The 12,679-nt window shown below is 39.0% G+C and overlaps 1 protein-coding gene across 4 annotated transcripts in view; it reads right to left on the reverse strand.

Moving 5' to 3' along the window:
* The window catches only part of tspan4a (tetraspanin 4a), a 219,993-nt gene that overhangs the window by 25,824 nt on the left and 181,490 nt on the right, over positions 1-12,679 (reverse strand). For all 4 annotated transcript variants that reach the window (XM_054771980.1, XM_054771981.1, XM_054771979.1 and 1 more), the window contains one exon: positions 102-203. In XM_054771980.1, the coding sequence (XP_054627955.1) occupies positions 102-203 (102 nt within the window). The remainder of the gene's footprint in view (positions 1-101; positions 204-12,679) is intronic.

Raw genomic sequence — 12,679 nt, forward strand, 5'->3', positions numbered from 1 at the left:
TCGTTTTTTGTCTGATCTTTTGGGATGGATTAATAATGAAAACCGAGGTAACACTATTTCTATTTCTGCATGTAGCCCTACTGTTGGTCATCATGTCTTACATCAGTTTGAACTATCATCCAGGCGTTGGTCAGACCCACGTTGCCCTCAGTGCCAAAAAGCTGGAGGCCCTTCTTCAAATCCCTCTGGGCATAGCGGTCAATCTGCGAAAAACAGAGGAGCACATGTTGTTACTTCACTCATCCAAAAATTTGATGACAAGAAAATTTATATTGTACTCAAATGAAAACAACATGTCGTGTATATAAATAGGCTGTGCAGTAGAGCCACGGTATTTGCAAAGATTACGTCCCAAGACCCCCTGTGAATGGCAAAAAAGTGCAAATAATGGACACATCGGTAAAAAGACCTAAAAATTAGGGATAAGCGAGTACACCACTGTCTGTATCTGTATCTGTACTTGAAGTGGGCGAGGCATAAACCGGAAGTGGGCGTGGTTTAACCGGAAATGGGTGAGGCTTAAATCGGTATATTATTTTATGTCTGCAATTGACATGGATTGATCAGAAGTTGTTATATTTGTTGTTTATTATTCAGCCATATGTGTACTGTGTATGTGTGTAAGTCATCTGTAAGACTTTATTATTTCATTATTTTTTTAATTATCTGTGTGAAGTGGTGATTCATGCAAACATCCAGTGATGGCCTTGTTCACTGTAGATCTCTCAAATGCACCGCATACGTAACCAAGCAAGTTTACCAAGTAACTTTAGATACCAGCTGAGCTGAGGAAAACCTTAAAAAAAAGCCGTCCAGAGTGGAAGCAGTGACCAACGCGACGCGAGCCGTTTTCAACTCTGTCTTGTCAAATGCACTGCGAAAGAAACAAAACAAGGCATGGCTCCTCTCTCTGTCTACAGTGAGCCTGTCTAGGGCGGGTGGTCGCTGTGTGTGACTGGCCAATCATAGAGCGTGAAGAGTGAATACAAGTAGTTACCCAATGAGCATTTTCCTTCATCACGATCACGGATAATGACGAGCTGTAATGAAATGTTTGCTCTGACGAAATGAATAATGGGAAAACGTTAAAATGTTGCTTTTGTTCATTTTAAACTTGCACTGGTACATGTTTGTATATTTCTGAGGTACACCTTTTGAGTGTTAAGTTGCTGTGTGATTAGTTTGGTGTTCTTCATTAGATGACGTCGTGAGTCAGACTGTTATATAGTTCTACTGGTATATATACTGACCTCCTGTAGTTTCCAATGGATTGACAGGCTTGTTGTGAGTGTGATACCGTATTCCATTTTATTACTTGGATATGTGCGGCTTATACACCGGTGCAGCTTATATATGTACAAATTTGTTTTTCCTCTAAATTTAGTAGTCTATTTACGGTAGTCTATCTTTGCAGCGCGGGAGATGGTGTGTTCAAGGACTGTCTAACAAAGTGGGTCGACAAATGGTATATTATTTTTTTAATAGGATAATGGCCCATATTTACAAACTTTATATCCCTTTAATTAAAATTTGATGTAGTTACTCTTTTGTGTGTGTGTGTGTGTGTGTGTTTGTTTAATCATTGCGTCTTTAAAGATTCCCGCTGCCCGGTGCTTTACTGCACGCTTGGGGATATGATGTGCTCTTTTACACATTTGAAAATACTATAAGAATGCCACTTTTATAGAATTGGCTTCTTTATTTTATAATGTAAGATTAATGACTACATCAACAAATGTAGCCGTTTAATCATATTGAGTCGGATCGTATTGTTGTTGTATCAAATCGTTCTGTTTTTACATAACTGACCAAGGGCGAAATGTGTTTGTGTGTCTATTTTAATCTTTTATTTTATTTGCCAAAAATAACACCAAAATCCATGCATCCATTTGTATGGGTGTTGCTGAAATGAATATAAAACTTTATTCATATAGTATGAATATTTTTTTAATTAGCCGATGTTCCCACAGATGCTTAACGATGTTAAAACTGCACGACTTTCATGTCAAGTACTCCGAAGTGCTTGGTATTATGCTTCTTTCACAACAATTAGTAATCTGAATGACAAGACCGCTTGCTACATATGAGAGTATTCAAATTGCGATTAAAAATTGCAGCATAAACCTGTACAAACACAGAGAAGAAATGTTTCCCAGCTGGATTTTCCTGTTACCATAGTAACCAGCTGTGCCCTTGGCCAATGATTTAGGTGGCACTGTGATTTGATCATGACAGAGAGCTGAGGTGAGCCACTGTTAATAATTTCCACACTGTGGACTTGAGATAAAATGATGAGTGACAAATAAAACGTGTGTTTATCAGATGCTGCTCCTTTACAGATTCTACAAAAAAAAACTCTACTGGAAGAATTCTTATAAAGCATAGTCCCTCCTTTATCTCTCTAATTTTAATGAATGTGGTGGTGAATGTTGTCTAACACATTAAAATCTCTCACGGGTGGGACATTAGATACAGATGTAGTGATTGTGAAGCTCATAGCAGCGTTTTCATGGCCATCAAACCATGCAAAGAATGAGTCCAATATGTGGAGGAGGTCTAATAAAGAACTGAAACGTTGCCAGGTCAAGGTAAAAGACATTCCAACACATATTCACAGAAAAATGTTTCTGTCTGTTAAACATCTGTGAAACTCTCAACTTATATTCACTTCACGACAATTCTCACAATTAGCATAGCAAACAAGCAAGGTGAGCATCTCTAGTGGTGTAATGGCACATGCTTCGGCCTGTCATGGATTAAATTCCCAGCCGGGGATCTATCAGGAAGGACATCTGATGTAAAAAACAAGCTAAAACCATTCATGCGATTGACTCGCTGTGACGACCCTTAACAGGGAAAAGCCAAAAGTGAAAAGAAAAAACGTAGAGAGGTGAGTGAACTACTACATGAGTAGTGACACACAACTAAGTGAATCAAACTATGTGGTTAGGACACACATTCTTACTTAATAGCATGAGCTTTGGTTAATAGCATAGCATCTTACTGTATCCCAGGAATGTCCAAAGTGTAGCCCAAGCACACTGTAGAATAATATGTAACCAAAAAATAAAATACATATACGGTCCTGATCAAAATTTTAAGACCTTCTGAAAAATTGCAGGAATTTACATTTTTCATAGGGCTTCAAAATGCAAAAAGAAGACATGGGAGTGAGACAAAAAATGTTGAGTAACAACCACAAAATAGGCTGTTCATCAGCTGATCCAAAGTTTAAGAGCGCAGCCTTCCATCCATCCATTTTCTTATCCATTTTCCGCTTATCCTCATTAGGGTCGCTGGTATGCTGGAGCCTATCCCAGCTGACTTTGGGCGAGAGGCGGGGTGCACCCTGGACTGGTCGCCAGTCAATCGCAAGGCACATATAGACAAACAACCATTCACACTCACATTCACACTTATGGACAATTTAGAGTCGCCAATAAACCTAACATGCATGTTTTTGGAATGTGGGAGGAAACCGGAGTATCCGGAGAAAACCCACGCACGAAAACTCGAGAACATGCAAACAACACACAGAGATGCCCAACGGAGATTCGAATCCAGATCTTCCCGATCTCCTGACTGTGTAGCCAACATGCTAACCACTAGGCCACCGTGCATCCCGAGCACAGCCTTTAAAAGTCAAAATCTGAGCAAAAATATGGATTCAATATAATTTTCTGTCAGGTATTCACACTGTCATGATGTCTCGCAGCATGCCATTGCTGCTGAGATTGGACGGAGTAAGGCAGTCGTTTTTAACTTCTTCAAAGATCCTGAAGGTTATGGAACAAAAAAGTCAAGTGGTAGAGCCAAGAAAATGTAAAATGTCACCAGCCCTGAGCCAGAGGACCAGATTGGCTGTCTGTCAAGATACGAGACAATCCTCGGCCCAAATGAAGATTGTTTCTGGGGCAGAGTGCAGTCCAAAAACCATCAGACGGCATCTGTGAGAGATGGGTTGTAAGAAGAAAAAGCATCTTCAAAGGCCTTGTCTCAAAAACACCACAAAATTGCCCGTTTGGAATTTGCATCAAACATGGGACATTGAAAGGTGAAAGTTTTATTCTCTGATGAGAAAAAGTGTAACCTTGACGGTCCTGATGGCACGTTACTGGCATGACAAGGAGATCTCACCTGAGAGGTTTTCCACACGGCACAGTGGAGGGGGCGCCATCATGCTCTGGTGTGCTTTTTCCTTCAATGGGACAATGGAGCTTCAGGTTGTGCAGGGGCGTCACATGGCATCTGACTATGTGGAGATGTTACAGGGGTATCTATCATGACTCTCTCTCATGTCTCTCTCATGACTGAAGGACCTTGTCTAATATACACCCCTGTTGTATATAAGAAGTCAACATCAATTTGATTCATAAGTAGAAAACATTTAATTTGTCATTTTGTGACACTTCAATATTTTGAAGAAGACATATAGGCAGTTTTTTTTTTTTATTCAACAATAGCAGTCCTTTCTCTCGTGATGCACACTTTTGTTGTCTGTTGTGATAAGAAAGAAAGATGACAGTGTGAAACTGACAGTGTGAGAAGGGAACACCGATTAAAGTAAAAGATGAAGGTTTTTGGAAGAAATAATAAATGGACGTTTCAAGAAGATTGTGAAATTGGTGGTGGCTCCGAGCTCTGAAATGTAAACGATACAAATATACAAAAGTTTTGACTTGCATGGGCGGATCAATCCAAATATCGACAATATCAATACCAAGGGTAGTATCAGTATCGGAGCAATACTAGTGTGATGACATATTTAACTTATTCTCTAAGTTTACTTTCACAAATATATGTGTTTTGTTGTCATGTTCATATTTTAAGAATGTTGATATTGTATTCTGACAGACAGACAGACAGACAGACAGACAGACAGACAGACAGACAGACAGACAGATAGATAGATAGATAGATAGATAGATAGATAGATAGATAGATAGATAGATAGATAGATAGATAGATAGATAGATAGATAGATAGATAGATAGTTGCAATAACAGGAAATCATTGTATTATTTTGTTGATATTTTTACATTGTCTTATTTTGTCGTAGTTGATACAAAATACCGTTAGTAGACGATTAGTAGTAGTTCTGAAGTCAAGGTGATAGCAATAAATTAGCCTCACCGCTGTAGAAGCTGCAGGGTTCAAAGTTTCAGAAAAAAGTAGCGGCTTATACACCGGAGTTTACGGTACATATAATGACCATCCAATCTTTGTGTTTTATCGTGATTAGAATCATGATCGACACATTAGAGAAAACAAAAATCACAAAATCTGTCAATGATCTTGAAAAATGTCCAAGTAAAAAGTACCAATATTGGTGATACTGTCCCTGCATTTAATCAGCATTGGATCAATTCCAAAATTTGATTGCTCATCCCTGCTGTTGACCTCAGCTACCAGCTGTCCTATCCTGATGCATTAATAGAGAATTAATAGAGGATCGCAGCATGTTTTCAAATAGGTTTGGTAGTATACTGTACAAAAAGTTAAATACCATATTGCATTGTAATATTTAAAAAAAAAATAAATAAAGTTATAGCAAAATATTGTATTCTATTGTATATATATATGGTATTGTATTGTGTTATATTTAATTATTGTATGCTGTATAGAAAATTATATTATATTGTTTAATATATTTATATTTACAATAATATTTCCCCTACTTTCATAGAAGTGATAACATGCTCTCCTAAAAATCCTGACAACAGGCTGAGAAAAATCTTAACGTGCACAGCAGAAGACTTGATATAGTACATACAGTGGAACCTTGGTTAGCGGGGCGGGGAAAATAATCGATTCTTAGATACATCGGGATGCGGACATTGACGATTATTAATCGATTCATAAATGTGAATAATCTATGCTGATGGAACAAAAAAAGGGAGCAAAAAGACAGAAAGTTTATGGTGCTACCAAATGCTATTTTCCCCAGTATTTTCAGACCTTCGCTTCTTCACGCTTTTGCAAATGACTGTACTGTGAGTTAATGCTGCTTTAACCTGTCTTACGAACATCAAGTATCTCGTCTTATGCTGTTTCTGTTTACCCGTCTCCACAAGCAGCAGGCAAAAATCAATAAGGCAGAAATGTGATGAGTGCAAGTCTGACTTTCATCCACAGACAGCAGTATCTGGTTTGTTCCATGTTTCTTTAACCCTTTGCACCTGGCTGCCCAAAATAACTTGAAAAAAAGTTGGTAGAGTTTCAAGTGTTTCATCAGGCTAGCTGATATCGTAACACGCTAAATACATGCCACATCTCATTATTTGCTTTGCAAGGAATAATCCAGTATCAAAATGATAATAAATATGTGCCACAGCAGGATGTTGAACCACAGTCAACGATATAGAGCATACAGGTGTTTAAATACATGGTCACCAATACGCCTGACTTACATTACTCCTAATAACTTCGAGTTAGTGACCAATTTCCCCTGGTTTTACACTGGTGCTTGTAAACATGGCAATCAGCAAATTGTGACGAGCATAAATAGAATGGCTCTATGATTAAAGGTTCAGGCAACTCCAAACATCTACACTAGAACATCATCTGAAGCAGTTCACAATCAATATTTATCTAATAACACGACCAAAATATGACACTTATCAAGGAAATTACAGTCATCCCTCACTACATTGCGGTTGCAATATCTCTCCCTCACTCTATTTTGTTTTTTCAAAAAATTATTAGTAAATAAATGATAGCTGTTTTGTGGTTCACTCTGGCCTATTATTACGGTAGTCCCAAAATATGCAAAGACAAATTATATGTAGTATTCTTGTCACGAGACGTCAGTAATGTTACATTGATGAGACATGACGTTACATTACATTACCGTCATACTGCATGGAGTCAGCCATGGCATGTCCGACATGACAGAGTGAAAAAAGGTTCTCCTCCCATTCTGTGTGGAAGTGGTAAGTTTCTGGCTTTTTACTTTGTCTTTCTTCCCCACTCCATTTGAAACACTTTCCTAAATTCAAGTAAATTTAAGTAATTAGAGATGGTAATTGGTTGGCTTGGTAGATTGCTATGCTAGCCGTAGCCATCTCTTCTGTCCATGCAGTCATCCCCTAGTCTAATGTAGAAAAATAGGAGTGTAAAGGTGACTATAGCTGTGTTATTTCATGCCTACAGGGCTCTAATAATGTTAAACATCTTTTCGGAAAGTAATAAACAGGTTTTCTATGCTTTAGCTACGAAAATATTCAATATTCATATTATTATTGAATCCTACATTGCAGGAATTCACTTATCGTGGTTGGGTCTAGAACCAATGAACCGCAATAAACGAGGAATGACTGTACATCTACTTACCAGAGATTTCTCCTCAGTCAGCCAGTGTGGACCTAACTTATTGTACAAAACAGTTTTGCTCTGATCAACCAATCAGGAAATGGGGCCCTGCAACCTGGCTTTGAGGCAAATCATAAGTCTGATTGGCTAAAAAAACAAAAAACAACAACAAAAAAACGTCCCCATTGTTACTGTGTATGTGACAGCGACCTTGTCCAGGAATTTGATTCTGAAGGCCGTGGGCAGATTACATTGGTGGCAACACATACATAGTAGCTGAAACATACACAAACACGACCCGAAGCACTGCAGCCAAGAAACACGGTAAAAAATGAAGATAATAGACTGTTGGGAATAAATTAATATATTTTAACGGAACAAATAGTACAATTCAAGTTTGAAATGTAGGTCAGTGCTTCTGGTAGTGGTTAGGCCAGCAGAGAAGGCCTTGCTGGCCCTGACTGTATTAAATTAAGCTACTCAGTTGCAAACAATGCCAGCAAGTGACAGTCACCCACATTTACAGGATTTCACTGAAAATGCACAAAATTAGCTGTCGTGCAAAACATTAAAAAACATCATTTGGCCCCGAGGCTCAAAGAGATGGAGTTGAAAGAGAATTCTGAATGAAAAGATGCAGACGCAAACTGTAATTTCTTGCAACCATAAAGAGCAGTTGTTTCTAAATAGAGCCGAGCTAAAAGCCGCTTCTTGACATCACGACTCCAGCACGCGGTAGGCAGCATGCGAGCTATTTTTCTCACTGATGTAAGAATCGAGCACAAGCAGCTGTTACATGAGATTCCAATAGACTGGAAAAAGCCTGTAGTCCTCTGAAGCTGTGCAAATGACAAAAGACAGATGCTCCTAAAGTGGGTCATTAGTAAAGAGTGACTCCTGTGAAAGTCAGGCAAGCAAGCCACAGTTTTACTTTTAGCTCCGTATTGACGCTGTCCTCAGGACTTCAGTCGCCTTTTAACTACACCAGACGAGTCCAAGATGGTTCATCAATTATTCAGGTGGTAAGACTACAAGCAGAGGGATGCGAGATGAGATGTATATGGAGAAGAGAGGTGAGACACAGAGATGTGGCGTTAAGAAAGTGATAGATGGGGGAGAAAGTATTACGGTGAAAAATATAGAAGAGGCAAAATAGTGGAGATAAATAGCGGGTGTGGTTGCCTGATGGTTACAGATAATACAGACCAGCAAAGATTGGGAGACTTTCATTCAAGAGAGCCCAGAGAAAAAATGCAATGCAATACATCATACATTAAAGGAAAGTAAATAATGATGGGAAAATTACTCTATTTCTGCAAAAAGTGGAGATCCATTAGCCTTTATTTCTGTATCAGGAACACAGAATAGACAGCAGATAAAGTCATCCAGAAACCTGTGATAATCTGCTTTTGTGACTTCCCGCAGACACATGACATCACCACAGTATTCTACACTGCATAAAAAAACAATGCCCCTTGTTTTTAAAAGGATTTTAACATGACTGATTCATCACTCAAGGTGCTATTTTGATGTTTGGGGTGTCATACTGCATGCATGAAGTGGAACTAAATCTTTGATTTAAAGTCAGTCTTTCAAGTAAGTGATTCGCAGTCACTCAGATGCCTCCATATGGTTCTGAAGGTGCAGAAATGCTCACATTCCTCACCTGTTGGGTGTCCACGCTTATTGGCAAGGCCTGGTGTCATGTGAATACTTTCATTACATCCTTGCTCCAAGGGAGCCACAGCCCAGATTACCTTCCCCCGACTCCAAGACCATTTGCAGTCAAAGTCACAAGTTTTTCAAGGGCATTTCATTTGACTGCACCCTGCTTTATTTCCCCTGGCTTGGGATATGAGTTTAAATCACTGGAAGTGTTGCGGTACATTTCAAAAAGGGAGAAGACACTCTAGTAGACAATCCACATATGGTATTCCTATGCCTCAGGACAGATCAGTCAATACTTGTGAACTTCTACAACTTCACTTAACTCAAGCACTAACCTTTTGAAAAGCGGGATCTGAAGTCTGCAGATCTCCTCAGATAATGAATGGCCTACCAGAGTCGAAAATACAAGCCTCGACTTCTAATTCTCTCCTAGAGCACAGTAATAACACACATAAATGTCTACTATGGGCTACATTCCCCTTTAAGCAACTCATCTCAGCCATTAGCAGGGCCAAATGAATTACAATGCTTGCACTTTTCCATTCCTGCTTCTAATGAAGTCCTGGTTGACACTTGCCGGCCATGGGAGAAGATAATCAATGGCGTAAGTGTGAGACGGGAAGTGAAGGAGCAGAATGGAGGCTGCAAGGCATGCTGCTTAAATGTCATTAATCAGTAACGTAGTGTATTATGGGACTAGACTAGACTAGAATGTCTGCTATCAGGCAATTAATGATATTTACAACATAAGTATGCTATATCTTCTCAGCTGAGAGGTGGGGTACACCAGTCCATCAGGACAGATACGGAGAGACAGAAAGCAGTTTCACGTCTATATTTAACTTAACAAGCATGTTGCACTGTAGGTCCCACGCAAGTACCAGGAGAAGATGCTAACTCCACACAGGAATGCACGAATGACCACCGATTCAGGGGCTGAGTAGCTAGAAAGTGTGTGAAATGTTGAATTGGAATGACTCAGCTGCAGAAAAGGGTCTTCTGAATGGTTTTAAAAAGTTTAGCTTGAAAGTCCTGCCTGCTTGTTCTATTGACAACAAAACAATTATTTCTATTTAGTTTGGTTGCATTACCACAGCAGTGCACATTAGCTTACAAGTGAACTCTTTCACTTGAGCTCAAAGTTGAAAACTTCATTTTCAACAAGAAGTCCAGCTGCTTTGATTGAACCTCTGCAGATTACAAATACAGTATATGAGAGAAATTGAGTCAGAAGTGCTGTCTCTATGAGTGTGTGTGTGTGTGTGTGTGGGTGGGTGAGCTGTTGCGTGTACATGCAGACCAGTGTGTGGTTCGGTTCTAGGTTCGATAGCGCCCAATGCGACACCCACTTCCGATGTCGCTAATTCTCCACATAGATCAACATATGCAGTACCACTGTTAGAAAGCCCACAGCTGTTGCATGTATTTGTTTCATTGATAATGTTTTTTGTCAAGCGAAGTCAAGGTTTTGCACTTTATTTGACTGTCCTTGAATGCACCGTAGTTGCTATGTGACAAAGTGAAACTTATGTATAACTTTCTCTGACGCTGCCACAGATAGACGAATATTTTTCCCTTTCTTCTATCACCTCGTCCTTGTTCCCAAATGCCGTGTGTGAATGCATAAAGACCACAGCTTAACAAATCCACCAAATAGAAGACAAACTGTCGTGTTCTTTAACTTGAACACGCACATCTTTGCCTTTGCCACTCTAAACCAGTTAAATCCCAGGAGACAGCTCACCCTTTTGAGAGCCTCTCCGTTTTAACCACCACGACTGAGAAGATACAAAAGCACTTCACGGCACAATTTATTTATTTTTTTTCCAATGCCGCATTGTGCGCTCGTACATAATGCACATGCCAGAAAACGCCACTGCCTCCAGGAGTTTGCGATGTTGCAATGGCGCTAATTCTGATTCAAACGTGTCCCTGCGTCCTCAATTCCTTGTTTAAATTGACAAGTGTTAAATTGTGATGATAATCTGTCATAGTCTCTCATTGGTTTGGTTTTATCCACTTCATGTGAGCAGTATGGGCGCAGAGCACAAATAAATATCAATCTTTTTATTCTCCCTTTATCCTTGCAACCCCCCCCAGAGAATGCCACCCTGAGCAATTGCCCACATGTCCCATACTGTGTCTACTGTAAAACCGCCATGGTTCTCTTAACAGTACTGGCATATTTTAAGAGCTTTTCTTTACGTATGAGCTGTGAGCTTCAGTTTTGACATGTATAGTGGTGTGAAAAAGTATTTGCCCCCTTCCTGATTTCTTATCATTTTGCATGTTTGTTCAACTTAAATGTTTCAGGTGATCAAGCAAATTTAAATATTAGTCAATGACGATACAATTGAACACAAAATGTAGTTTTTGAAATAAAACTTTTTATTATTAAGGAGGAAAAAAAAATCCAAACCTACATGGCCCTGTGTGAAAAATGATTGCCCCCCCCGTGTTAAAAGATAACTGAGATTGAGATCTAACAGTCTGGAAAAGGTTTTAAAGCCATTTCTAAAGCTATGGGACTCCAGCAAACCACAGTAAGAGCCACACTACAAACGGCGAAACAGTTTTGCACAACAACATCCAAAGAACTGCAGAACTTCACTTGCCTCAGTTAAGGTCAATGTCAGTCATGACTCCACCATAAGAAAGACACTGGGCAAAAACGGCCTGCATGGCAGAGTTCCAAGACAAAAACCACTGCTGAACGAAAAGAACATTAAGGCTCACCTCAATTTTGCCAGAAAACATCTTGATGATCCCCAAGATCTTTAGGAAAATACTCTTTCTCACACCACTGTAATACTGTACACCTCAAAACCTGCCACCGTGAACTATTGCTGTGCGGATCGATACCGAAATATCAATTCCAGCTCTTCATGCTCTAAAATATTTTCTCAAATCAAAATATCCATAATTTTGATACTTCAGTCACTTGAGGTAATGTCTTTCATTAACAGCAACAGAGGAAAGTAACACATTTATTGAGATCTTGTCTGAATGGTATGCGGTGGGTATGCTTGGGAATGGATAAACACTTAATGTGCAGTGGCACACTGCACCGTTTGATAAAACGATGCTTGATCATAAATGAAACCATGTGTGAATTGTGGATAAAAGGTTTAATTGTTATAGTAGTTCTAAATAACTAATCATTTATATTAATGTTTTAATTATTTTACTTATACATATGTTATATGATTTTGTCCTCTGTATAAATAAATACATAAATGACTCTGATGTCTTGTATTCTCTATGCTATGATTTGAAATTTAATTTTCATTTTAATTGACCACACACATTAGGTTTATTTGCACAGTATCACTATCGGATTGGTATCACCTATACCAGCCTGAATTTTACTCAGTATTGTTCACTACTGTGAACACTAAACCCACAAGAAAGCGTGTACCAAGTATCTATTTTTTTTATTTTGCTACAACTGTTTTGTGTTGAGCTCCTTAAAACGGGATGTTAATTTGGACATTATTTTGGGTTACAATTAGTCATGTCAACATCAGTTGCTGCTTGTTGGGCCAAAGTTTGCACTGTTAAGCTTTGTTATCCTAGTATTGTGGCAAACATTCTGGAAAACGTTTGTTATTCTTCTGGATCATTTAATACATTAACGCAATAACCATTTGTTCAAAGCAAGCACAATTGAGTGCTCATCCGTAAGTATGACGTGCAAAAG

The sequence above is a fragment of the Dunckerocampus dactyliophorus genome, chromosome 3 (assembly GCF_027744805.1).
Source record: "Dunckerocampus dactyliophorus isolate RoL2022-P2 chromosome 3, RoL_Ddac_1.1, whole genome shotgun sequence".
NCBI classification, from domain to species: domain Eukaryota; kingdom Metazoa; phylum Chordata; class Actinopteri; order Syngnathiformes; family Syngnathidae; genus Dunckerocampus; species Dunckerocampus dactyliophorus.